This window comes from Dryobates pubescens, chromosome 32, assembly GCF_014839835.1.
Source record: "Dryobates pubescens isolate bDryPub1 chromosome 32, bDryPub1.pri, whole genome shotgun sequence".
NCBI classification, from domain to species: domain Eukaryota; kingdom Metazoa; phylum Chordata; class Aves; order Piciformes; family Picidae; genus Dryobates; species Dryobates pubescens.
In genome coordinates, this window is record NC_071643.1 from 5036935 (window position 1) to 5064482 (window position 27548).

Consider the following 27548-nt stretch of genomic DNA (forward strand, 5'->3'; position numbering starts at 1 on the left):
TGTACAGCAAAGACAAGGGGGAAAACATTATTATTTCTCTTAAAGAAACACCTGGAATATTCTATTCTATTCTATTCTATTCTATTCTATTCTATTCTATTCTATTCTATTCTATTCTATTCTATTCTATTCCATTCCATTCCATTCCATTCCATTCTACTCTATTCTACTCTATTCTATTCTATTCCATTCCATTCCATTCCATTCTATTCCATTCCATTCCATTCTACTACACTTTCTCATCATCCACTGCTCTCCCATAGGAACTGTTTGCTACTGTACCATGAGAAATAAAGAAGAACAAGTCTTACAACTTGTACTTGACTCTTTTAATGTGTCCTAGACAAAGAATTTTGCCCGTTCCATGAAAGTTTTCATCCACCTTCACACAAAAAAATGGGCTGCTGCAGTCTGACCAAATTTCTGGAATAGTTTTCTGTATTTGTGAAACTCAGCATGAGGCAGTTACATGTGTACAAGAGTTGGAATGTTACCAAAACAGAGAGGCCTTAGCCTTTATGCCTTAAAGTCAGGAACACAGATTGGCCTGGTCAACATTCTAAAGGTCCCTGGTGGAGACAGCTGATGAACTTGAGTATGCCTGCAGTAAGGGACGGAGAGTATTGAGGACCCACTGCAGCAGCTGGGGCAGTCCCTGCCTCAGAATCAGTACAGATGCCAGAGCAGTGAGTCTGCATTAATGCACCTGCACTGTAGAGACTCATCTAGTGTCTGCCTGGTGCCCAGTGACACTGTGTGGCTGCACCAGCTGGAGCTGCTTTGCACAACTTGGCATGGACACAACCTTTGTAGGGCTGTTACCATCTTCTAAAGTAGCTCCAGCACGCCAATGTGTCATTGCCCTAACATCCCCACATGATAATAATAATAATAATAGTTGGTAACAACAGCTAATGAATACTTGCAGAATGTTTTACAGGCTCAGAGGGTCACAGGAAGCCACTTGCTGTAGCTGCATGACTAGAGGAAATTGTTGCAATGAGGCAAGGTGACTTGACCAAAACTTCAAAGAGATGATGGTCAGCATTATAGTTTGAGTGCTGCCAGGTATTGGTGCCATGAATAGAATAGAATATAATAGAGTAGAATAGAATAGCATAGCATAGCATAGCATAGCATAGCATAGAGTAGAGTAGAGTAGAGTAGAATAGAATAGAATTAACCAGGTTGGAACTAAACCATGGCACCAAGCACCCCATCAAGTCTCTTCTTAAACACCTCCAGTGATGGTGACTCCACCACCTCCCTGGGCAGCACATTCCAATGGCCAATCACTCTTTCTATGAAGAACATCTTCCTAACATCCAGCCTAAACCTCCCCTGGTGCAGCTTGAGACTGTCTCCTCTTGTTCTGGTGCTGCTTGCCTGGAAGAAGAGACCAGCCCCCACCTGGCTACAACCTCCCTTCAGGTAGTTGTAGAGAGCAAGAAGGTCTCCCCTGAGCCTCCTCTTCTCCAGGCTAAGCAGCCCCACCTCCCTCAGCCTCTCCTCATAGGGCTTGTGCTCCAAACCCCTCCCCAACTTTGTTGCCCTTCTCTGGACACATGGCTAAATTCCCTCACATGGCTAAATTCCCTCTCAGCAGTCCTATCAGGGACTAGCTAAAGGTAAAATTAAATGTACACAGTGAATTCATAGAGAAGACCCAGCCCTGATCTAAGATGAGAGATTGAACAGCTGCAATTACATGACCAAGAGAATTTGCTAACATAAGGGTTAAGATTCCTCAGTCTCCTTCTTCCTAGTGTATCTGAAGCAATTGTGCAATCTGCTTCTGATGATCAGATATCTGCAGCCACAGATATTGCAAGATCCCTTCCTAAGGTGAGAAGAAAAGGCAACATAATTGTGAGGATGACTAATGCATAATTCCTGGTTCCGTGCTGGTGCCTTCGCTTGTCATGCGAAACGTGAGCCCTACCCAGTGGTTCCAAAGGCTCCCTCAAGCCGACCTGTTCTACGTCCTTCTCCAAAAGACAGAAGCTGTCTTTCAAGGTTGTGGTAGTTTTAGGCTGTGCCTAGAAAATTTTCCACAGATCTTGAACAGAAAGTGATAGGATGTGAATAAATTAGCATTGGATGTAAAAGGGTAAATAATGATAAGGTCCAAATAACCTGATTGGCCTGGTATCCAACATAAACTGAGTCTGCTTAACTAACTTTCTCTCTTTTCTACTCCTCTGCTCTAGCAGATACCAGCTCTGGCTTCTGCTGGCTTTGCTGACCTTGGCTGTGTTGCTTTGTTGTCGTCAAGTACTAACCATTCTCTGCTCTTCTTTTCTCTCCTTTACCATGTGCAGGGTGGGGGGAAGGGAGCGGGGAAGGGGAAGCTATTAGCAGCCCCCTGGTTTTGTCCAGGGGGGTTCTTGTGTTGTTTATAAATGGGGTGTGTATAATATTGTATATTTTGTACATACTGCTCACATTTCATATTTCAGATTGTAGTTTTGCTTGTAATTACAGCTTCATTTGCTTTCCATCTGGCAAATGTACGTTCTACCCACCAGGAAGGTAATATCTGGAGGGGTTCTAAAGGGAAGAAATTGGCAAATGTGGGGAAAAGGGATGGTAAACTATGCAGGGAAGTGGCCTGTGTTGCACAGGATCTGGTTATACTGCCTTGAGATGCACACACTCAGCATTTTCAAAGGCTTCCCTGAGCAGCCCAAGAGAATAAGGCAACTGCAGAAAATAGGTTGAAGCTCCTGGAGGACAGCAGGAAGGCAAGGTTGCTAGCAGTCACATGCTATTAATAGACATGCTCTTATAACCAGGTAAAAAGCTCTCCATCCACCTCTGTCTAGTTGTATACTTAACAAAAAGGTTACCAAATGACTTCACAACTTGTCAGCAAAGGAATTCCCCAGAAGACAAAGATGCCTAAGGGAAGAACTGTCAAAAGACCGTGCCTTCAGACTTCCTCCAGTAAATGGCTGGACCTGGAATAACTGGAATTATATTTTCAAACTGGGATGGGCATTAATATCAGGGTGAGGAGGAAAGAGATTGCTGCCATATGCATCTTGCTTCTGCCAGTGAATCGTTCCTTCAATTTCCAGATTCGTGCTTTACACCCAAAGTCTGAGCAGTCAATAAAGCTGCAGTTAATACAGCTAAGAAGGCAGAGGATGGACAATCAGCATGTGATTACAGGATCACAGGATGCTAGGGCTTGGAAGGGACCTCCAGAGATCATCCAGTCCAACCCCCCCTGCCAGAGCAGGACCATGGAATCCAGCACAGATTAGCAGTCATTTGGGATCCTCTTCTGTTGGTGCTGTTCCTCTCTGCTGAAATGCTGAATGATTCTCCAAGCTTCACATGACAATGTAACAACAGAGTCTTTCTCTGCCTAGGAAACCATGCTCCTACAGATCAAAATATGTACTTGAATACTTGAATCTCTCTATGCCTGCACGTTTGCCAGAAGAGTTTCCTCATGCACACACAAAGTTGGTTTGATCTCAAGACACTTCCCAAAGCCAAACATGCATCAGATTCCTCACCTTGAAAATTAGGAGAGAGGAAGACAAGGAAACCAGCTCAGCTAGGGGGAAAAAGGCAGTGGTCTTAAGACATCCACAGTGTTGTCTGCTGGATCTTGTTGCTTCTCACAAGGGAATTTCCTCAGATGGATGGATATATATAAAGAGAGAGAGATAGACAGGCAGACAGATACCCTTGAGCTATGCAGACTAAGTGCCCATTTTGTCCCACAAGCACAGGTGTTGGTTCAGGTTTGTGGGTTTCTGTCTTGGTGAATGTGACATTTCTGAATATAGGTGTTCAGGAGCTCCACAAGGAGTAAGCTGAGAAAGACTAAACATCAGATGTTGACTTCTGATTTGTATCTTCAATGTCCACGCAGGAATCTAAAGCCAAAGCAAAGCATTCCCTGTGGTTTGGAATGGTCTGGACCAGATAACCTTGGCCACAGCATTCAGAAGTAAAGCTAGGTAGGGAAATAGGGTCCAAACATAACTTTCACCTAAAGTCCTTGGACCAGAACCTTTCAATACTTAACTTTAGAACAAAATGTTCTGTTAGGTTGAGGTGTTTTCATGTGACCCTGTGCCTTCAGCTGGAAGTACAATAGCAATGAATGCTGCATTCATTAAACCAAGAAATGGTTTCAACTCCTTGTTGAAACTGAAACAGTGTTAGTACAAACACTTCTCACTTGTCAAATAAGTCAACGAGAGGCTGAGGGAGCTGGGGTTGTTTAGCCTGGAGAAGAGGAGGCTCAGGGGAGACCTTCTTGCTGTCTACAACTACCTGAAGGGAGGTTGTAGCCAGGAGGGGGTTGGTCTCTTCTCCCAGGCAACTAGCACCAGAACAAGAGGACACAGTCTCAAGCTGCACCAGGGGAGTTTTAAGTTGGAGGTGAGGAGAAAGTTCTTCCCAGAGAGAGTTATTAGCCATTGGAATGTGCTGGCCAGGGAGGTGGTGGAGTCCCCATCCCTAGAGGTGTTCAAAAGGGGACTGGACGTGGCACTTGGTGCCATGGTTTAGTCATGAGGTGTTGGGTGACAGGTTGGACTTGATGATCTTTGAGGTCTCTTCCAACCTTGGTGATTCTGTGATTCTCTAATTATCTTTTCCCCCTCCTCCAAAAAGTTCCTCTCCGACCCACAAGAGATGTATCCATACTGTGCACAAAGAACAGGAGCACACATGATGCAGGTTTTTCAGCAGGTTTTTTTCTAGCCATGTTAATGTCTTGCACTAATTGGGGTTTAGAAATTTTTCAAGCTTGTTCAGGATGCTCTGGGTCTATACTACAAAGCTCTCCAAGGAAACTCGTGTCCACTATCGTTTAATACCTTTGTAAGACTGACAGACATCTTGGTGCCGATGTCACCAGTAAGAACATCACAGTATCACAGTATCACAGTATAACTAAGGTTGGAAGAGACCCCAAGGATCATCAAGTCCAACCTGTCCCAACAGACTTCACAACTAGACCATGGCACCAAGTGCCACATCCAATCTCCCCTTGAACACCTCCAGGGATGGCGACTCCACCACCTCCCTGGGCAGCCCATTCCAATGGTCAGGGAGGTTTTATGCTACTGTGGAAAGGAGAATAACTCTTTCTGGGTTATATTTCCTTGCACAGAGAGGCTGTGCTACTGTAGACGGCTTTTTCTTTTGAAGATGGGTCTGGTGAGCACAGATCTGTAGCTTGACAACTTTTCTACTGTGTTGTTAGTTGTCAGTACGGTGTTGTACTGGCCCTAAAAACCCAAACCAGGTTTTTAGGGCTCACTGCATGCATTTGGCATATACAACATTACACAGCCAATTAACCTGGGTTCTTGAGGGCACCAGGGTAAGAGACAATAAAGCTAAGATCACCTACCCATAAGGCTTGTCAAAGAATGGTTTGGGTTGGAAGGGACCTCTAAAGGTCATCCAGTCCAAGCCCAAGATCTCACAGGAGGTAGCACTGCTTACAAAGGAGGCTGGTATGCAGGGCTTATCTCATCTCTGCAGACTGAGTTGTGGTAAGATGCAGTGTGTTGTCAAACTTTGCTTCCCCATCTGTTAGCATCCCTTTTCTCTTGAGACTCCAACAGCCAGAACACTGGCTGAAGCAAAACTTGTGAGTGAAGGCTCTAGAAAGGGACCATGGAATATTGGGCAGAAAAAGCTGCCAGAGACCACATTGCTCTCTACAGCTACCTGAAAGGACATTGTAGAGAGGCTGGTGCTGATCTCTTCTCACAGGTAATTAGTGATGAGACAACAGGGAATGGCCTCAAGCTACAACTGGGTAGGTTTAGACTGGACAGTAGGAAAGTTTCTTTTCACAGAAAGAGTGATCACAGAATGAGCTGCCCAGGGAGGTGGTGGAGTCACCAACCCTGGATGTGTTTAATGGCTGTTTGGATGTGGTGCTTGGTGATATGGTTTAGGGGTGCCCCTTGTAGAGCAAGGCTCTGGGTTGGACTTGGTGATCCTGAGGGTCTCTTCCAACTTGAATGTTTCTGTGCTTCTGTGATTCCACGATTCTGTGCTCAGCAGGTAGAAAATGTGCTTGTGGCAAGAAAGGTTCTTAGCTGCTTTGACAATCATACAAAACCAGCACTCAAGGGTCTATCACTTCAGTGTCCAGTGAGTCTTTGCTGCCTGTGTTTAAAAGAAAATTTGCCTGCAATTACCAAGTCACCTGCACAGCAGAATTTAAGTGCAAGAGTCAAACAAGTTCAGGTAACTTTTTCTGCAGTGAAAACAAGACCTATAGTTACCAGCATGGAGCCTGAAGAGTGGCTGTGAGCTATCGTATTTCTGAGCAACCCAGTCACCAGGTACCCTGTTACAAACACCCTGTTGCTATAACAACAGATAATAGGATTAGACTTGAAAGACCGGTTAAGATTCACAAGGAATTTAATAACTGAATCTCATTCTTACCAGCCACAATCTGTTTCATCAGAGCTTTCCCCCCCTCCACACTGTTCCCTCTGAAACCACGGGCACCATTCACTATTGTTCCATTAAGATCAAGGTTGTGCCTTTCATGTTCTATTTTAATTTTAAGAGTTAAGTTCTTCAGGCTCACAGTATATAAAATTCCTGCCTCAGGTGCCCTTCAGAATTTGGGCAGCCCAAATGAGGCAGACAGTTGCCAATATGCAGCAGAAAACTGGGGGGCACCAGCTGTCCCATTCCTTTGGACACAAGCAACTGGGGAACACAGGCTTCTGGCAAATCCTTCCCGAAGCAGCAGCCTGTTGAAGTCTGTGCTTCTGGTTAGAAGCAGAGAAAGGTGAACACGTGGAGGGCACCATGGACTGGAATGGGAGCTGCAGGAGAAGACTCATACCACCCTAACAGCAAAGCAACCACCTGGAGCTGAGAAGCTGGAGTGAATTGTTGTGCAGTAGAGCACCAAAACCAGAAATGAAGGATCCTGGATGTGAGACAACAGAGAGGGCACAGATTCATGGAGCTTTGATTTAGAGTCTGCACTCACTTGGCAAACCTTCCTCTCTTCCTTTGTTTTACTTCAACAGTGATTCCAATGGTTAGTCTCTCTTTCTGTGAAGAACTTCTTCCTAACATCCAGCCTAAACCTCCCCTGCTGCAGCTTGAGACTGTCTCCTCTTGTTCTGGTGGTGGGTGCCTGGGAGAAGAGACCAACCCCCACCTGGCTACAATCTCCCTTCAGGTAGCTGCAGAGAGCAAGAAGGTCTCCCCTGAGCCTCCTCTTCTCCAGGCTAAGCAAACCCCAGCTCCCTCAGCCTCTCCTCACAGGGCTGTGCTTCAAACCCCTCACCACATTTGTTGCCCTTCTCTGGACACATTCCAGCAACTCAACATCTTTCCTTAACTGAGGGGCCCAGAACTGGACATGCTCTTGATATACTTCACTAAGTTTGATCTGGGTACCCTGAGAGTGAACTCTCATCCCAGCAAATATGCTCTAGCCACGTTGAGCAATCCCAAAGATCTATACAAGGATTTCCTATGTCTGAGTGCATGTTCTTCAATGCAGGGCTATCTAGCATCTCAGCTATACCAAGAAATGAAAACAGTGAAGAAAACTTAGAAGCCTCTCTCTTCTCATTAGAGCTCCCCAACTTGCCCCACCAAAATGGACAACCAGCTCTACCCAGGATATCCCTGCATGACCACAGCCCAAATTAACTACTTTGCATGAGTTGAAAATCACTTGAAATGCTTTACTCTGGAAGAACTGGCACCTGCTCAATGACAGCTGTTAAGTTATTACACCAAATGATATGATCTAGTCTGAGAAGTCAGGTATTGCTTGCTGGTAATTTGGTTCATGTGGATTAAACTGACTGTAGAAAATAATGTTGGGGGTGGGGGAAAACAAAACATTTTGGGGGGCCTAGAATTTAAAAGCAAAACAACAAAAAAATAAAGGTTGCAGTATTAATGAGCCATCAGGTGCCAGGGACAGCAGCTTAAAACATGTATTTTTAACAAAGAAAGAATGTCTGCTCATAAGTCTCTTTTAGCTCAGGTACTCTCCTTTTCTCTTCTTCTTAAACCCAGCTTTCTGTGGCTCTTTTTTCACAGCTTATTCACCTGCATGTTAGTTTCTGCATGTTAGTTTCAGCCATTGGAATGTGCTGCCCAGGGAGGTGGTGGAGTCCCCATCCCTGGAGGTGCTCAAGAGGGGATTGGACGTGGCACTTGGTGCCATGGTCTAGTAGTCATGAGGTCTGTGGTGACAGGTTGGACTTGATGATCTTTGAGGTCTTTTCCAACCTTGTTGATTCTGTGACTGTATGATTCTTTCACTCTTTCACACAAACACACACACAAGCTGTTCTCTCTTTGTATACACATATTGATTTTTTTCCCCTCATCCTCTTACAGTACCTTAGACACCCTCATAGATATTTCCCTCTCTCTCATACCTGTAAGCTTTTTTTCTCTCTTATGGCTATGTAACAAAGACACATCCACACCTAGCAAATCTGGCACAGCTTGGCTATGGCTGTAATTGCACCTACTGCTCAGCTTCTTTTATCAGGCTTTTTTCCTGTGATTTTTCACTTGGGAACCCTAGGTAAATGAGCACTGCTTATGCTCACTGCAGGCACAGAGAACATGGCAACTGCCAGATACCCAGCACAGACCAGCTCAGCACTGTACATGCAACTGTGCATGGAAAACCTCAGATGTGCAGTGCAGAATCATCCTGAGCACTGGACTCACAGCACGTGTGATGAGTATGATACTGGTGAGAAACAAGAACATTCCTGGGATAGCTGGCTCCATGCAAGTACAGCTTGGGTGTCTGGAAGTGGACATGCAGGGTGCAACAGTGTGGCTCTACACGGCACCAGACAGCCCCACTTGAATCTAATTAGCTCAGGCTCGGTTCTGGCACTGCTAGTGACAGTAGTGGGAAGAGAATGACAGGGTGTTTATGGTCCTAGAAGGAGAAGGGCAGGGTGGAGCACAGACACAAAACCATCAGCTGTTTGGAGCTGGGGTGCAGTGGCACATCAGCACCAGGGCTAGAGCCAGGAGCGGGGTGCTGCCAGGAAGTTTAGTAACTCGCGGCAGAGCGAGTCGGGCTCTGCATTGCACTGGGGTAATTAGTCCCCACCCGCAGAGCCAGCGCCTTGCACTTCCTGCAGTGCTCATTGCACCCTGCTGGATGACTCTACTGCACTCCCCAGCACATCTCACATTACTCAGGTTTGCATTACGCAGAAGATGACATCTCCTTCCTTGGAAACCTGGCTGAAAATCCCCCTTTTTATCTAGGGATAACAAAGCTCCGTGCTTTGCCATGATGTGGTCTCTTTTCACTAAAACAGAATTCTCACTGTGTGGATTTGGAAGCTTTCTCCAGGATTTCTGGAAGTGAATAGTCATGTCAGCTTGTAAGTGACTGTGTTTCATTAGATTTGCTGGGGCTGGTGTACAGCCAGAAATCCTCCACATACTCACAGCAGAGCTCTGCAGCACGGAGAAGCACTTCTGCAGCACAGAAGTGCTTGCAAGAAGCACTGCATTTACCAGACATGAATGAGAACTGTACAGCTGCATCATGGGGCTAGCATCTGCAGCAGAATCTGTTAAGTGGACAGAATGAATGTGGTGAACAGCTGATCCATAACACTCAGTAAGGCCAAAGCAGCTAAGAAGCACCAAATTTACTGCACTTCTGCACTGAGGTTACTATGTAGGAGAAGCACCATGCAGCAGATCAGATATTTCATGTACACAAAGGGCTTATTTCCATATGTTACAGAATGTGTGTAAACAGACCTTCCCCTGGGAAACTCTGGGGAGGGGGGGAAAATATAGTAGTTCTGCACAAAGAAAAATAGAGGGGGAAAGTAATTTAGGAATAAAATCAAGTAGTTCTGTATTTAGAGAAAAGCTTCATACAGAGACTCACTCAGGCTGGAATCATAGTGCCAGCTCAACAGAATGCATTTGCAAATGATTTATGCAAACATAACACATCACATGTGTTGATGTTCTGGAGAGAGCCAAGGTTCCCAGCCCTTATCTAACTGAAATTGAGTCTAGAGATTCAGCTGACAAATTGCTGGGAACACTGCTCTGGCCCATCCCTCAAGTTGATAGAATCATAGAATTGTTAAGGTTGGAAGGGGCCTCAAGGCTCACCCAGGTCCAACTCCACTGCCATGGGCAGGGACACCTCACACTAGATCAGGTTCTTTAAATACAGTTTTGCACTGGAATGATTTAGGTTTTTCAGAGATGAAAATAGCAGTGTCCAATAGCCTAAAGATGTAAACATTTTAGTTTGTGCCTTGGTTCATACCTGTCTGGGTATTATAGAATCATTGAATTGCTACGGTTGGAAGGGACCTCAAGGATCATCCAGTTCTAAGCTCCCTACCATGGGCAGGGACATCTCACACTACAGCAGACTGCTCACAGCTACATTCAGCTTGCCCTTAAAAACTTCTAGGGATGAGGCTTCTACTACCTCCCTGGGCAACCTATGCCAGTGTCTCTCCACCCTCATGGGGAACAACTTCTTCCTAACATCCAATCTGAATGTACCCACTTCTAGTTTTGTTCCATTGCCCCTAGTCCTATCACCACCTGACACCCTAGAAAGTCCCTCCCCAGCTTTCTTGTAGCCCTCTTCAGATACTGGAAGGCCACAAGAAGGTCTCCTCAGAGCCTTCTCTTCTCCAGACCGAACAGCCCCAACTCCCTCAGTCTGTCCTTGTAGGAGAGGAGCTCCAGCCCTCTGTTCATCCTCGTGGCCCTTCTCTGGACATGCTCCAGCACCTCCATATCCTTCTTGTAATAGGGGCTCCAGAACTGGATACAGTACTCCAGGTGGGGTCACCTCCATCCCGATTTATAATGCCACATCGACAATCTGCCAAGCCATCCCCTGATGGAAGGGATAACCAGTTAAATCCAGTGGACACATACCACTTGCCTTCTGCCAAAAAAAAGAGGGCAATTTCCCATTCTAACCATACCTTTCTGCTATTTCCCCACTATCCATAACTCAATTAAAGACTACAGATTTTTATTGCACAGCACGTGACATCTTCTGCTCCAAGTAGAGAAAGACAGAGAGAGATAAGACTCACCATTTCATTCTCTTCTCCCTGGTTAAGCTGTGCATAATGGTTTTTGGCAGGATTTTCTCCCATGGAATCACCTTCTGGAGATCTTCTAGAACACCCTCAGCACAGACCTCCAGGGTTGTGTGCTTGAACCTCCACATTGAGGAAGTGTTCTAAGTACACACCTTCCTTGTAACTCTGCTGATGTGTGAAGTTTGGAGCTCCTCCCTCTCTGTGGGGTTTGCAGGTAGCTTTCATCCCTCCTCCTTTCATTTGTTGTTGTAGTTTTGCAACTGTGAGGGTGTGAGGAAAATTCACTCAAAGACACTGCAAGAAAGAAAAAGTGAGACCTTACAAGTGTTTGCCACAATACGGCAGTGGATCATAACTCAGGTGCAAGCAAGTGCTGTTGGTATGCAGCTTTCAGGGGAGGGCAAGAGGGAATGTTTTTCTTTGAGAGACTATGGAATCAGAAGTGTATCCAAACAAGAAGTAAAATAGGCTTTGTGGTTGTTAACACATAGCAACCAGCCTGAAGTAAGTGTCCAGCTGTGCTCCCCATACATGCCTTGGAGATAAACCTCCAGCTCTGGCATTGGAAACAGGGGCCCCAGTTTGCACAGGTGGATTTAGGAGCTGTGTGTCAGGATCCACCCATGTGGGATCAGTAACCAATACTTTTATTTATGACTAAAAATGTGATCACAGAATGTCTTCTGACTTCATTGGGAAACATCACTGAGGTTATTCACTCCTGAGGGACACTGAAGTTCCTCAGTGGTGTCATAGAGCTGGGTACAAACGTCTCTTACCTGCAAATCAGTGCCAAAAGGAAATTGGCAGAAACACAGCACTGAGGGCTTGCTCACCTCTGTTATTTTTTTTAGTTCTATTTTTTTTTTTAAGTTATTATTTTATTGTTACCATCAGGTTGTATTTGTTTATTACTCTTGTGACTCACCCTCATTTTCCTTGCTAGTTCCTCGTCCTTTGCTACTTTTTAAGAAGTTAACACACAAAATATCTGAGGAATGAGGTCAAGAGAGGCAAACCTGCTCTTCCAGCAAGTATGTTAAGGAAACTAGAGTATTATTTCTAGGGTGACTGAAACACAGCAAGAGGTGCCAAGTTAGTTCCTATTCATCAGCATTTTGCTTCCCCATGGCAAGCCTCGGACATCTCAAGCACCAGGAAAGACCACTGCCTATCTTGCTGTGGGCAGGCTCAGAGAAACTGAAATGGGAGAAATGCAGGGAACAAAGAAGAGAAAATGGGGGAGCTAGGTTAATCAGGAGAAGAAAAGCTGCCCATTGTTTATCACATGACTCAAGCACAGACCAGGTGGAAAACATTCATCATTTCCAGCAAAATCTGTTAAGCCAGAACCAAGGAAGGTGGTGGAATGTGTTCATTTACTCAAGCAGGTTCAGCCCCTCCAGTAGGAAACTCCTCTAAAGACCTCACCTCTACCCTGCATTAGAACCTTTAGTTATATATTGCTCTCTACTGTTCAAAGGAAGAATGGCAGACTAGTTCCTAAATAGATCCAGTTATTTGCATCACGTCCTACCAAGCACCATCATTCTTATTATTCAGTTGAAGTACTTTGATATAACTAACAAAAAAAAGTAACTGGTTAAGTTAAAACACAAAAGCACAGGTGAGATGTAAAACACAGATAGTCCCTTACATTTATGAATAAATAAATCTAACAGCAAGCAACTGACAAAGCTGTGTGGCTTACCTCATCCCTAGAACTTTTATCTCAGTCCTGAAAATGTGTTGTAGTCGTGAAAAAAAGTGTTGTATCAACCTCATGCAACTTATTTTGCCCTGAAAAATCCCACTCTATGAAGAGCAGCTTAACCTATAAACACCCCAAATCTCTTTTCCTGCTTAACTAAGGCACTTCTGGGCATATCAAGAAGGAAGCTGGCGACAGTCCACAGTACAGCACAGAGGAAAGCAAGAAAGGAGTCAAAAACCATGGGCTGCAAGGGAAGAGAGGTGAATACTTCTTACAAGTTAATTCTCTCCACAGTAGACATAAAGAATATAATTTCCTGCTTGAGTGCCGCTAGAATTTATGTGCTTGAAAACTGTTGTCAGGCGTCCCCTCAGCCTCCTTTTTCTTTAGGATCAACAACCTTAAATCATTTCATTCAGCCCAACGATAAAAACGAATTAAAGTGTTCATACTACAGAGTCAAATTGAGTGTCTCTGCTCTCTGAGCAGACACCGCAGATCCAGTATATTGTGGGGAAATACCTGTTTGCTATTCTGTTGTTGTAACATCATCGGGAAATTAAAATGGATTTAATTTTTTTTTGGCACAAGTTGATTGTTTAAGGGCGAAATAATAATGAGAGGTTTTGTGCTGACACGGCTCATAGTTAGGACTGGAGTATTTCATCGGCAAGAGGTTGGGAAGGGAAGATATTTGCATGTGATGATGCTGAATGTGCCTGCTTTCACTAACTCCGACGGCTCGATCAATACATCGACCACACTCGGGCAAAGCATGGAGCAATTTGAAAGAGGTCCGCCTCAAATCGTTCCCTCCCGGCCGCCGCTGCCGCGCTCGGAACCTTAGCGCGGGGAGGCGCAGTTTCGAGCCGGGCCGGCTGCAGCGGACCGCGCTGTCCGGAAGCGGCGGCAGCGGCTCCGTCAGTCCGTGGCCGCCGCGGCTCTACCTGCCCTTGCCCGCTGCAGCCCGGGGCGCCGGAGCCCCGACCGGCGGCCGCGCTGCGGGCGGCTCCTTCAGGAGCTTCCCGGTCGTGAGGATGTGGCGGACGCGAGCGGCAGCGGCTTGGTGAGCGGGGCGGGCCGTGGCAGGGGTCGGGGCGAGCTGTGGCAGGGGTCAGGGCGGGCGCGGAGGGCCGCCGGCGGGCCCGGTCCCCGCGGGAGGGCAGCGGCAGTGCGGGTTGAGCGGCGGCCAGAGCCGCGGCCCTCTCCGGTCTGTTCCGATCTTGAGGCCTCTGCTTCGGGCGCCGTGTTCGTTGTAACCTGCTGCCGGCTGAGCAGGCCTTGGGCACCGGTGGGACCGGAGCTGCCGGCGGGGGAGGCCAGAGCCGCACAGCGGTTCGGGGTGCAAGGTAGGGGTGTACGTGTGAATGGCATAGGGATGAGCATGGGGCCTGCTGGGGTGAAACTGCTGCTCCTAGGCAGGGAAATCCTCCATCCTTCAGATCCCCTGGGGCTGCGTTTCCTGCCTCCCCGCCCTAGGGAGCTCGGAACGCCTTTGTGGTCCAGACGTTGGCTTTCTTCAGCAGCTGCCTTATGTTCCTCTTGTTTTTCACCATTCCTCTGCACCGTTCCAGACGGGAGCAGTGAAACCGAGTGGCCGGTAGTCTCAAATGTTCCCTAACAGATTTGGGAGCAGCAGTAGGGCAGTAAGTGTTGTCTGGTTCCAAGTGAGAAAGAAAATGCTGCTTTTTGTTGGGGTATGTTGGAAAGACTGCTTTGCAGTCACAGCTATTAAAAGTGTTACTTAAAGAAAATTTTACCCCAGCAGAAGAGGGGATTTTTTTTGAACTCTTAAACTGGAACAATAGTTTTAGGCTTCCAGGTGGAATACTTAGCTGTTGACAGCAACAGGCCACATTTTCTCTTTTTCACAAGTTATCTATAATCTCATGGCCATGCAAGAGCAGTCAGGTTGCAGATCTGTAATCAGGCAGGCTCTAATGACAGAGCTAGTCATGTCTGGAAGGCTGATTTTTCTCCTTGTTCTTTGAAGCAGCTTTCCAGAGGCTTCAGGTTTTGGAACTCACTAAATACTTCATTTAATAGCATTGTTTTGGCAGTCTTTTCAGTTTAACTGCACTTTTCAGTGCAAATATTTTCTGGTGTGGAGGCACTGCTTGTTGTTGTTGTTTTTATGTAGCTACTCTTGTACTGCTGCTGTCTGTGGTTACATTTCTGAGCCTCTTGTAATTCCATGTCAAAGAGGAGAAACTTCTTACAGCTTCAGGAACTATTCTACTCCTGCTTATTCTTCTCTTTCTAGATACTAAGTTTGTTATTGCAAAGGCACAGCCTTCTGAATAGTTTGGTATAGCAACAAGGGAATACCCTTCAAAATTGTAGTGACTTTTATGAACAAGGACTTTCCTAACAGACAGTGGAGTTCCCCCTTGTTTTAAATTTCCATTGCAGTAAAGGAAATTTCTAAACATAGAGAACTGGGAGAAACTGTCTCAATTCCCATGATTCCGATTTTTAACTTGTGAATGGAATAGAATGGAATAGAATTGAATTGAATAGAATAGACCAGGTTGAGAAGACCTTCAAGATCATCAAGTCCAACCTATCACCCAACACTATCTAATCAACTAAACCATGGCACAAAGTGCCTCATCCAGTCCCCTCCTAAACACCTCCAGTGATGGTGACTCCACCACCTCCCTGGGCAGCACATTCCAATGGCCAGTCACTCTTCCTGTGAAGAACTTCTTCCTAACATCCAGCCTAAACCTCCCCTGGTGCAGCTTGAGACTGTGTCCTCTTGTCTTCCCAATGCTCAATTCCTGAGTCAAAAGTGCTTTTATAACAAAGTCAAAGCTTCTTTGGACATTAAGATTATGCCTGTCATAGATCATGTCATCAAGGCCAACCTATTACCTAACACCTCCTGACAACTAAACCATGGCTTCAAGTGCCACATCCAATCCTTTTTTGAACACCTTCAGGGATGGGGACTCCACTACCTCCCTGGGTAGTCCATTCCAATGGCAAATTTCTCTTGCTGTGAAGAATTTCTTCCTAGCATCAGCCTAAATCTCCCCTGGCACAGCATTGCCTTAGAAGAGGTGATTGCCATGTCTTTCTCTCTGGGAAGAACTTTCTCCTCACCTTGAGCCTAAATTTCCCCTGGTGCAGCTTGAGACTCTGTCCTCTCGTTCTGGTGCTGGTTGCCTGGGAGAAGAGACCAACCCCCACCTGGCTACAACCTCCCTTCTGGTAGTTGTAGAGAGTGATAAGGTCTCTCTGGATAGCTGGAAATTGTACCTGCAGAATGATGCTCTTAATTAGAGGAGGCTCAGGGGAGACCTTCTTGCTCTAACTACCTGAAGGGAGGTTGTAGCCAGGTAGGAACTGGTCTCTTCTCCCAGGCAACCAGCACCAGAACAAGAGGACACAGTCTCAAGCTGCACCAGGGGAGGTTTAGGCTGGAGGTTAGGAAGAAATTCTACACAGAGAGAGTGATTGCCCATTGGAATGGGCTGCCTGGGGAGGTGGTGTAGTCACCATCACTGGAGGTGTTTAGGAGGAGACTTGATAGGGTGCTTGGTTGCATGGTTTAGATGATTAGGTGGTGTTGGATGATAGGCTGGATGCGATGATCTCGAAGGTCTCTACCAACCTGTTCTGTTCTAATTTATCTGTAACCAGCTCAAAGGTGATGTGAATTGCTTCTAAGGAGGTTATTGAGTTTCTGGTGTGCAGAGGGACTCTGGTACTTAAGAGATTTTCTCTCTTCCTTTCAGTGTCATCTGCCGGAGCCTAGCAAACAGGAGCTATGGAATCAAACGAAGAACACCACTTCCAAACCTGCATCTTGCTTCCCGAAGCATACATCATCCCTACCACCCAAGTTCCAAGTTTCCCAGGCCTCAATTAAGGATATCCCTCCAGCAGTTCTCTTCTCTGAATCGTCTCCCCCTGCGCAAAGCAAAACTTTTAAGTGTCCGATACGGATACCAGTCCCACAGGAACTTTTGGCTCGCTAGGCTGGCATCAAGGCTTCTCAAAATTCGCTATCTCATACTGGGATCTGCTGTAGGTGGTGGTTATACAGCTAAGAAGGTACTTGCAAGCTGGTTTATTTCTTTTTGTCTCAGTTCTTGGTAGAGCCACGAAAATAACGGTATTTCATTGTTTGCTTAGCTAATGACAGTAAAGATGAGCAAATATGGAATACAGATTGGTTGGAGACCTAGCATAGATTTTGCAAGATCCAAGCAGTATCAGAGAGAATACATCTGGTCAAACATCATCCAGTCCAACCTTTGACTCAGCACTGAAGGGTTGTCACTAAACCATGTCCCCCAGTGCCAGGTCCACACACTGCTTAAACCCCTCTAGGGATGGTGACTCCAGCATTGCCCTGGGCAGATCATTCCAGTGTTAGAGAACCCTTTCACTGAAGCAGTATTTCCTGTCATCCAGCCTGAACCTCCCCTGGTGCAGCTTGAAACCCTTTCCTCTGGTCCTGTCAATTGACACCAAGGAGAAGAGGCTGCTCCCTCCTCGCTCCAACCTGCTCTTAGGTAGTTGTAGAGAGCAATGAAGTCTCCCCTCATCCTCCTCTTCTCCAGACTGATCAACCCCAGCTCCCTCAGATGCTCCTCCAGGCCCTTCAGCAGCCTCATTGCCCTTCTCTGGACATGCTCCAGCACCTCAATGTCCTTCTTGTGGTGAGGGGCCCAGAACAAAACACTCGAGGTGTGGCCTCACCAGGGCTGAGCACAGGGGGATGATCACCTCCCTGTCCCTGCTGGCCACAGTGTTTCTAATCCAAGCCAGGATACCATGGGCTTTCTTGGCCACCTGGGCATACTGTTGACATTTAAATATCCTATCTAAGAAATATTATAATGTTTTATATATAGGTATTAGTTTTCAACAGATTGTTCATATGGTTTTGTGCCTACATTTCTTCTTCTGTTTCTGCTGTTTGTTTTTCCTTTCTTGTTTGCATTAGACATATGATCAATGGAAGGACATGATGCCAGATCTGGATGAATATAAGTGGATTGTTCCTGACTTCTTTTGGGAGCTTGATGAACATATTGACTTTGGTATCACAAAAGCTAAAATGTTACTTTAATCCAAAGACTTCATTATAAGGGCTTGGGTGCTCAGTGCTTCTCTCCAGTAGTAGCTTTAGAGCTGTGCTCTGAACTTGTGTTAGCAGAGTTTGGTGTGTGTCTTGCCAAGGTATTTGTGTTGGTGTTTTGTAGGAAGAAAGGAAGCACTGTTTAGCATTGATACTCCATAATTCATCCTTTCACTTAGGAATGTGCTTGGGCCTTTCCTATGGCCATATGGTTCCCTTGTTGAAAGGAGAGTTGCAGCAGGGTCAAGGGGATTTATACAGGTTTTCATGGGACTATGTGCCAAACCTCTTTCTTTCTACATGAATGACATTTGAAAGTAAAAAAATATACATATTTTAGCTATTTATGAGTAAAAGATCAACTGAAAATGCAGAACAGTGAGCCTGCCTGTGTATGAAATGATCTTGGAGATACAGAAGAAATTGAAAATGATAGATTATGTTCTCTGGTTACAGTAGGGGTTTTGCACATTTTCAGGTGAAAGGTAGAAATCTAAACCCCAACTAGTTAATTCTTCTTATGTGCAGGGTGGTAAGGTGGTGGCTTTTTCAGTTGAGGGGTTTCTTTTTAAGTTGGGAAGGTTTTACTCCATGAATGAGCCTTGCATGGATAAAAGCAGAGGCTGCATAAGTGAGACAGGTATTTTATTTCTAATGAGCACTACATTTGATTTTCAAGCTAATAAGCTCAGGGTATTTTAAAGGGTTACAAAACTGGCTTGCTTTAAATTTCCAAGAGCTGTGCCTAGTAAATGTCATGCAATCTTCAAATGGGCTCTACAAAGTGTGTGAGAGAGTAATGCATGAAATGTGGTGAAATGCAGCACCAAGTTTTAGACAGATCTAAAGCACCTGAGGCAGCCAACTTACCAGGAAGTACAAAGTCTGAAAAAAAAACAAGAGCAGTTGGGTTTTTCAGAGCTGATAATCTTTCCCAACTCCAGTAGGGGGAGGTACATGTGAAAAAGAAACTCTTCCCATTCTGTATGGAAAAAAAGAAAAAGGAAAGAAAAAGCCAAGTCCTGAAACTGCCATTTTTGTTCACAGCAATTACCAGGATAAAAAACCCTTCCTCATGATCTGTTGTACTCTTTTTTTTCCCCCTAGAAAAACTTATCAAAGCCCTTCCTGATGCAGATGACCTTGCCAAACTTCTGCCTGACTTTGACAAGATTGGAGAGAGCCTTGCTTCCCTGAAAGGATTTTTTTCTCCTGGTGAGAACAATTTTTCAGCTTAGTTTTAGTTTTGGAAGCATAATCAATCACACGATGAGGTTACAGGTGTGTCCTTAGGATCCTGAAAATGCCTTTTCACTGAGTGTCTCTCCTGAAAGTGTGATGGACACAGGTAAGTGTCATGTATTTTCAAAAGCAAGAATTCTAGTAGCAAGTACAGAGAACCAAAAAGTGATTCTGAAGAGAAAACTGAAATTCTCCTGCAACTCTGAACAAAGAGAGGGAAAGCTTAAGTTTGTTCAGCAAGGCGTAGAGGCTGAACACGTCCAGCTGGGATTTGGAGCAGGTGAGAGCAGCACTGGCCAATTTCACAGTCAATGGTGGTTCTTAATGTTGCAAATGTGAAGTAAGGGATTCATAATGAAGGTCTTATTTTGTGTTGCATTATATTTTCCACCTGGACAGAGCTCCAGAAGGACTGGGCTCAAGGTTTAGCTTAGGTAGGGGTTGAGTTTCAAAGGAGTAGCTGGGAGTACTAAGTCCTTCACAGCAGACAAGGGGTTGGTTTGTCAATTCAAGCATGTCCAGGTAGTAGTAGGCTCCATAATTTTCAGTTTTTGAGAGACTGAAATAGGACTTTTTTGATCAGTGGGCCTTTTAGATCTAAAAATGATGGATTTCATCATCATCGTCTCTAACTTGCTAATCGACACAGCTCAAAACCTCATCCAGGCATTCCTGTAATGAAGTACAAGATTATTGCCTATCTTAATAACTATCAAACTACATAAATTTGTATTCAGGAGGTGTAACATGAAGTGTGTTTGAAAATATTTCTGTCTCCATGTGTGTAAGAAGTGTGTTTTCAGTTTTGTAAAACACTCTCAATGGCAGAGCTGGTGTAGTTATCTTAGAAACTCGGCAAGCACTCAAGTAGGAATCAAGTTCAATGCAGGGACAAGTAGATTACAATCTCCTATGTATTTTGGCTGTTTAAAGTTGTGGTGGTTTTGACTGGTATTGTGAGGTGTCCTCTGGTATTTGTTACCATAGTCCCAGGGGCATAATTGCCATGTGTAATTGCGTGGTCCCCCAGTGAGACAAAGATCCCTCATCTTTGTTTTGCATTTTGGTTTGTGTTTATAATTTGTATTTCCCCTCTTCTGCTGATTTTTCACAGGTTACAATTTGGTTAGTGAAGTCATAGGAGCTTCTGATCTACTTCTGTTGTTAGGTGTGTAAAAGCCCTTTTTACTGCCCTTAACCTGCCTCTTTAAAACGATCTGTTGAAACACTGCTAAGAGGAGTGAATGTCAACATAAACACAGCTATTCACAGCAATTAGATACTGAATTAGGAATCACAGGATGTTAGGGGTTGGAAGGGACCTCAAAAGAGCATCCAGGCTAACTCCCCTGCCAGGGCAGAATCACCTAGGGTAGGTCATACATGAGCACATCCAGGCAGGTTTTGAATGTCTGCAGAGAAATAGACTCCACAGCCTCACGGGGCAGCCTGTTCCAGTGTTTTGTCACCCTCACAGTGAAAAAGTTTTCCCTTATGTTCCCATGGAACCTCCTCCAGCTTGCACCCTTTGTGCTACCATTGGGCATCTCTGAGAAGAGCCTGGCTCCACCTTTCTAATACTCACCCTTCACATCTTTATAAACATGAATGAGGTCACCCCTCAGGCTCCTCTTCTCCAAGCTCCTCCGGCCTTTCTTCGTAAGGGAGTTGTTCTGCTCTCTCCAGCATCCTTACGGTTCTGCACTTGACTCTTTCAAGCAGTTCCCTGTCCTTCCTGAATTGAGTGGCCAAAATACTTTCCAATGATGTAAAAACACTTAGATCCTCCCCTAAAAAGCTGATAGGTGAAGAGTTGCTTTCCTCAGCCCCAGTCCTTAGAAGATGCTTTTAATTCTGAGCATTTTCCAGAAGCCTGTTTTGCAAACCTATGTTGTTACAGCAGGGATTTCTTTTCCTCATTACAATAACACCAGTGGAATTTGTGTTACCCTTTCATGTCTGTCAGAAATAATTAACTTCAGAATATTTTCAGAACTTGAGTATTCTAACTGAAGCTGCCTTGTCATGTAACTAAGCTGAGTCTCAGGTTAGGTGCAACATATTCAGCTGAGTTTTAAACTGAATTTCTTTTTCAGTTTCTTGAGGCAAATCATTTTTCATAGGAACATCAAAGGTTGTTGAGTTAATCATTCATAGGTGTGGAAACTAATTTTAGAGTCAAGGTAGCAGGAGGCTTTTTAAGTTTGCCTGCTATAAAGGCTCTCTGTAATTACATCCTAGGTTCTCCAGGAGAAACAGCATTCAGAGCTACTGACCAGGGATATGACAATGACAAACAGTTCAAGAAGGTAATTACTCTCTTGCAAATCTAAAATTGTCTTGGTGACAGCTAATTGCAATTGCTTCAGTAGCTAGTTGCAGATGTCTTTTGAAGCAGCTGGGCTAGAATTTATCAGTGAGACTGAATGACTTGTGCATGCATTATTGCTTTTAATCTGTAAAGAGTAAAGTGACAGGAACATTTTGCTATGAGGATATAACAGGCAGACATCAAAAAAATTCAGGAATTGCCCCCTTCAGGGAATTGGTTTGTAGGGGGAATATAATTTTAGGTGTGTTGGCATGTTCTTAGTGGCACTTGAGCTTGTTACTGAAGTTGACTTAGGTTTTATATTGAAGCATTTCTGCTTGCAACTTCGTTTCTGTAGGCGTTTTTCAGAGGGGTGATTCTTCCTTAAGGATTTCTGCCTTAATGTTTGTTTGCTTAAAGCAGTTTATCTTTTTGCTTCCTTCATTTAGATAAAGCATCCATAACATTTTTTGATACCAGCTTCTGGAAAGCAATGTTACTGTATTTTGGCAACTCAAAGTTTTGGGCATTTTTCTTGATTATTTAATTTTGATTCATTGAAGGTGGTGAAGTTTAATTTCTTTTGCTTTCATGAGTGGTAGATCTTAACTTCTCTTTAAGTTCCTGAATTGTCATGGTGTTCATTCTTTAAAGGGTTTTTCATTTTTCCTGTGTATATTTTTAAGTCTTCTTTAAAAACTGGAGGGGAAACCAACATATTTGGGGGAAATTGTCAATTATTACACATTTATTTCAACAACTGAAAGTGTCTGAACTCTGAACTGGAGCTTTTGCACACAAGACATTTCTGTATATGCAGGCATGTATACATTTATTCTGCATTAATTCTGCACAGCAAGATACAGTGAAGCCTGTACAAAGCTCACTTTTGATAGCAGTGGTGAGAATTAAAGGAGCTTTTTGTTTCCCCTGCGTCAGTAAACTGCCCATATCAGTTGCTGCATTTTCTTGTGAGTGATTGCTTTGCACAGGTTTCCCATTTAAAGCATAAAGAAAGGTTTGGCTATTGATTTGTGAAGAAGTGGCCAACTCAGTGTATTGTCTTTGATAACCAAATTAACTGAGGTTTTTACTGGAGACCAGTAATACCACTAACACTTAGTCTGCTTCGATTTGGACGCAGTGACAACTGCATTTAAATGTTGCCAACCAAACTTGTGGTCTGGAAAATGATCCAGCCTTTATTAAATCAGTATGATTTGGAAAATCTAGTTGGCTGTACTCATTTTTATTCCAATTATACCCAATGTGTTAGGCTTAGAAACTCTTGGCTTGCTGATTTATATGGTTGACATAATTAACAATAGATTTTGGTCATAGCATTGCAAACAAGGCACATGTGAATACCTACCAAAGCATAATCAGCTTGTTGCCAAGCAAAAGTGCTCTTCTCAAGACAATAGGCTGGGTGGCCTTCTTTCATTCAATGCTTTCTGCTGCCAGCCAATACTAGTTGAAGAATTGTGATTGTATGGATGTATAAAGTGCTGTAGAGTGGTATCAGATGTATCTGATGGGTTGGCTTTCTTTGTTTCACTGTGGGAAGATGAGTTAACTGGTCTAGGAATTCTCATTGGGAGGAGTGTTCTGTGGAACTGTTTGTTATTTGGTACAATCCTTGGACAAGTCTCTCAAAGCTTCTTGTAGAGTGACTTGAGAAACCAGCCAAGTTTGCAAGATGACTTTGAGAGAGCACATGTCGTCCCCAACACCAAATCAGGCTGTCCTGCTTCTTGCCAGCTAATGTGTTCATTTCATAATCTCTCATTTAATGCAAAAGGTTGGGGTTGGTGTTTTTTAAAGCTAATGAAACCAAAATTAGTGGAGTGTTCAGATAAGCAGCTGAACTAAATGGAGCTTAAATCTGTTTCTACTTGGATTAAATAAGGAATTTTGTTACTGGAGAAAAAGAAGAGAGTTATAAAAGCTAGAGCATAATAAACTGTTTTCATGTATTATATATGTGGGACTAGTTCAGACATTTGCACTTGAAATGTCAATGTTGCCTTCTTAGACAATTATCCTGCACTGTTGTCTGTCTCCCAAAAACCTCCCTGAAGTTTCAGCTTCCCATTAAAGCAAACAGATTCCAAAGCTCAGCCTCGTTTTGAAAGAAAGTCCACTGTGATAAAGCAGACTTGAAGAATGTGACTGAGGTATTGATTTGGGATACAGAAGTCAGATGAATAATTCAAAACCAAGCACACAGGACTCCCTCTGCCTTTGGTGCTTCAATGAATTCTCATGCCTTGAAGAAACTGTCGAGGATTCATCAGTGTGTAGGCTGCACAGGGCTGCCTTCAGCTGGCAGAAGCAGCAGCACAGTTCTACTCCAGCTACTGCTGGCAAGTGGAGAAAAGGCTTTAGTAAGGAATGTCACTTGACTTGGATTTATCTCTTTTTAAACATTCTCATTTGTTTGTTTTCCTTCCAAGTGACACAGAGAAGTTGCCAGAATGTTCTCTGTTCTCTTCATAACACCATTATATCCCCAACTTAATTCCCAGTTTCATACTATAAGCACTCTGGCTAAAAACTGACACATTCAACATTCTCAGCAATTGATTTCTCTGCCTTCAGAGGAACAGGGCTTTGGTTGCTTGTGAAAACTGGACACAGACACTTCAGTGGGGAAGTTTTACCTTGGGGAGGTACTCAGCTGAAATACAGCATATTAACTTTTAATGTCAAATAATGTCAAGTTTTTCAGAGCACATGCAGTACAGATGTCACAACTTGTTTTGCCTTTTCTTTTATTGTGCATCCAGACTCTCCTGATAACTTTGCAGAGCTTGTGGCACTGTGTTTGCCAACCAGTGTTATTCTCCTTTACATTGTCTCTGGCACTTGGTGCCGTGGTTTAGTCGTGGGGTCTGTGGTGACAGGTTGGACTTGATGATCTTTGGGTCTCTTCCAACCTTGGTGATTCTGTGATTCTTTGATAATGAAAGTAAGAATATAATGTTTGTAAATAACTTGAGTTTTGAAATCCCAGCAGTTGATCAATGTTGGGTTTTTTTCCCCCAGATAAAGTTCTTTACGCTGGAATGATTTAGGTTTTTCAGAGATGAAAATAGTAGTGTCCAGTAGCCTAAAGATGTAAGCATTTTAGTTTGTGTCTTGGTTCATGCCTGTCTGGGTATTATCATAGAATCATTGAATTGTTAGGGTTGGAAGGGACCTCAAGGATCATCCAGTTCCAACCCCCCTGCTATGGCCAGGAACACCTCACTCTACATCAGGTTGCTCACAGCCACATCCAGCCTGGCCTTAAGAACCTCCAGGGATGAGGCTTCTACCACCTCCCTGGGCAACCTGGTCCAGTGTCTCACCACCCTCATGGGGAAGAACTTCTTCCTAATGTCTAATCTAAATCTCCCCTAGCTTGCATCCATTCCCCTAGTTCTATCACTACCCAACACCCTAAAAAGTCCCTCTCCAGCTTTCTTGTTGGCCCCTTTTCAGATAACTGAAAGGCCACAATAAAGTCTCCTGGGAGCCTTTTCTTCTCCAGAATGGATAGCCCCAACTCTCTGTCTGTCTACATAGGAGAGGTGCTCCAGCCCTCTGATCATCCTTCTCTGGAAGGGCCTGTTGTGTAAGGAACATTTAGAATAGAATAGAATAGAATAGGCCAGGTTGGAAGAGACCTTTGAGATCATCGCATCCAACCTATTATCCAACCCACCTAATCAACTAAACCATGCAACCAAGCACCGTATCAAGTCTTGTTACAGCTCCTATTTAAATGCTGAAGGACCTTCTTGGCATGTTTGATTTGGTGATTTTTCTTGTATTTTCTTAACCCACAGCATAATGTTTAAAGGGTCTGTGTCAGGCCATCCTGAGAGTTTCCCTGTTTGCAAAATACCACCACTGTTCCTCTTGTATAAAGTGTAGCCATGAGGCTCTCTCTCCTTGCTGCTGTGTAGAAATTAAATCTTGTTTTGCCTGAGTTCTTGGCATAGCTCTGATGCATTTGCTAGTCTGGCAGTATATAAATCTGTTAAATCTTAAAGGGGTTCAGTAAAATACAAATATGAAGAATTTTTTTCCCCTCCTTGACATGTTTAATCACCATTTGGCAAATGTTTCTCTTGGGTCATTTGATTGTCTCTCTTCTTTTATCCATTCTCTCCTGTGTTGTTGATCCTTATGTGTACATGCCTGTGTGTGTATTCCATGCAAAAAGATGTGTAACTTGCTGGGGGATGTCTTGGATTGGTTCATCAAAGTTCTGTTTCAGGCTTTGCTTTGGTTCCTGAAAAGCATTTGTAAGTTTCATTTCACTGAATGATTTCTTAGAACATGGAGTTTGGTTTTTTTTAAAGAGCTTTATATAGAACCTTTTTGTCCACATTGTCTAAAATAAATTGTACTTACAGTTCCACTGCATATGCTGACATAGGATCTTTAAACCAGTTTTGAAAGAGGGCTTTGCCATTTCAAGAGTATTTGATGTGGAGTGAGGGGAGAACTCAGCTCGGTGGATGTGATGAAAAAGTAGAGGCGTAAACATCAAGCTAGAGGGATTTTGAACTGATGAGGAAGGATTATGATAGCATGGATTTGAACTCTGCAAAAGTGGAGAGGCTTTTTCCTTCTTTATGCTCTAGAAACTACTTTGCTTCTCATGATTTGAAGACTAGAATAGAATAAACCAGGTTGGACGAGACCTTCAAGAGCCTTGTGTCCAACCCGAAATTATCTCTCTAGAAACCGCCTGCATTGCTGGCAATAAGAACAAAATGAGAAGCTTTACTGACAAAGTTGGGTCTCTTAGCTGTTGTGCACAGCTTTGCATTGCATATCCCAAACTCTTTTTCAATACATGCATGGTTAAGTTGTGGAAAATGGCAGCTACTTCTGATAATGCTGATTGAAATGAATTCAATCCTGCAACTTTGGAGAATATTTTAAAAACAGGGTGGTCAATGGTTTGGGGTTTTTGTTTAAGATGTGGGTGCTTAGGTAAAGCCAAATGTGATTATAAAATGTAACTAGATATGTATTGTGTTGTTCTCCCTGGATTTGCACAATGTTTCTGGTGGCTGTATCCATTCCCAGCTAGCTAGCAATTAATCTTGCTAATGAAATTTCGGTTTGGTTTGAACTGACCCATTCATACTTGTTTTTCATCTGTCTTTGTCGTGCCCTTTGGTTTAACTTTGTTCTCCTTACACCCCCAATTTTTCCTCTCCTTTCTATTGTAAACTCATGGCAGGGCCTGCTTGGTGAACTCATTCTGTTACAACAACAAATCCAGCAGCATGAAGAGGAAGCACGCAGAGCTACTGGCCAATATAACATGGGGTCTTCCCAGCAGAAGAGAAAGGTGATGGCTTAAGGGACAATATGTACTGTAATCACACTAATCAAATGTTTCAGCCTTCTACATTTGAGCTGGAGAAATCTAACTAATTCAATCATGGGCCTAAATAATTCTTGCAGCCAACTTCACTAGGGGTGTATAGTCCTGTTTCAATTTAACCACGTGGAGTTTAAAACAGGAGGTTAGAAGCAGAACAGATAAGTTGTGCCACTTTGAAAGTGTATTTTCTCTGTCTCTATCAACTGTTGATTAAATTTCTGTATTAAAAACACGTTTAAGGAAGTCAAGTCTGTCTCTGCTGGTGCTTGCTTGTGGTAGCTCTGTCTTGTAAGAGTGTAGCTACTAACAGGCAGTTTATCTCTGGGAACATTTTTCCTGCCTTATACTGTTACCAATCTGAAAATGACAGCAGCTCCTCAGAAGCAGTTTTGCACAGGCAATCAAATGCTACTTTAAATAACAGTGTGTGGTGTGTATTCATCAGAGGTGCTCCTTTGTTTTTCCTCTTAAAGCACAGTCTGTACTGATGTGCTCTGGTGATTGAGCATCTGCATATCATTTTACTTAAGGTCAAATCATTTCATTCATCATTATATGGCTGAGATTAATTAGAGATGCAGCCTGAATAGACAATTGAAATAGCCTGAATTGGTTCACAACTCTTAACCACGCTGCTTTGGTGGTTGCTTCTGTGGCCTCCCAAAATTTTCCTGATCACTTGT

The 27548-nt window shown here is 43.9% G+C and overlaps 2 protein-coding genes across 2 annotated transcripts in view; one reads left to right on the plus strand and one right to left on the minus strand.

Moving 5' to 3' along the window:
- LOC104307647 (probable cation-transporting ATPase 13A4) overlaps positions 1-11301 on the minus strand; it is a 53761-nt gene extending 42460 nt beyond the window's left edge. The window contains exon 1 of the mRNA XM_009908730.2: positions 11103-11301. Within this exon, the coding sequence (XP_009907032.2) occupies positions 11103-11165 (63 nt within the window). The 5' untranslated portion in view covers positions 11166-11301. The remainder of the gene's footprint in view (positions 1-11102) is intronic.
- Positions 11302-13726: 2425 nt separating this feature from the next.
- The window catches only part of OPA1 (OPA1 mitochondrial dynamin like GTPase), a 64788-nt gene continuing 50966 nt past the window's right edge, over positions 13727-27548 (plus strand). The window contains exons 1-7 of the mRNA XM_054175579.1: positions 13727-13891; positions 16569-16887; positions 17786-17882; positions 19028-19135; positions 20277-20330; positions 21404-21471; positions 26719-26829. Coding sequence (XP_054031554.1) covers positions 13863-13891; positions 16569-16887; positions 17786-17882; positions 19028-19135; positions 20277-20330; positions 21404-21471; positions 26719-26829 — 786 coding nt within the window. The 5' untranslated portion in view covers positions 13727-13862. The remainder of the gene's footprint in view (positions 13892-16568; positions 16888-17785; positions 17883-19027; positions 19136-20276; positions 20331-21403; positions 21472-26718; positions 26830-27548) is intronic.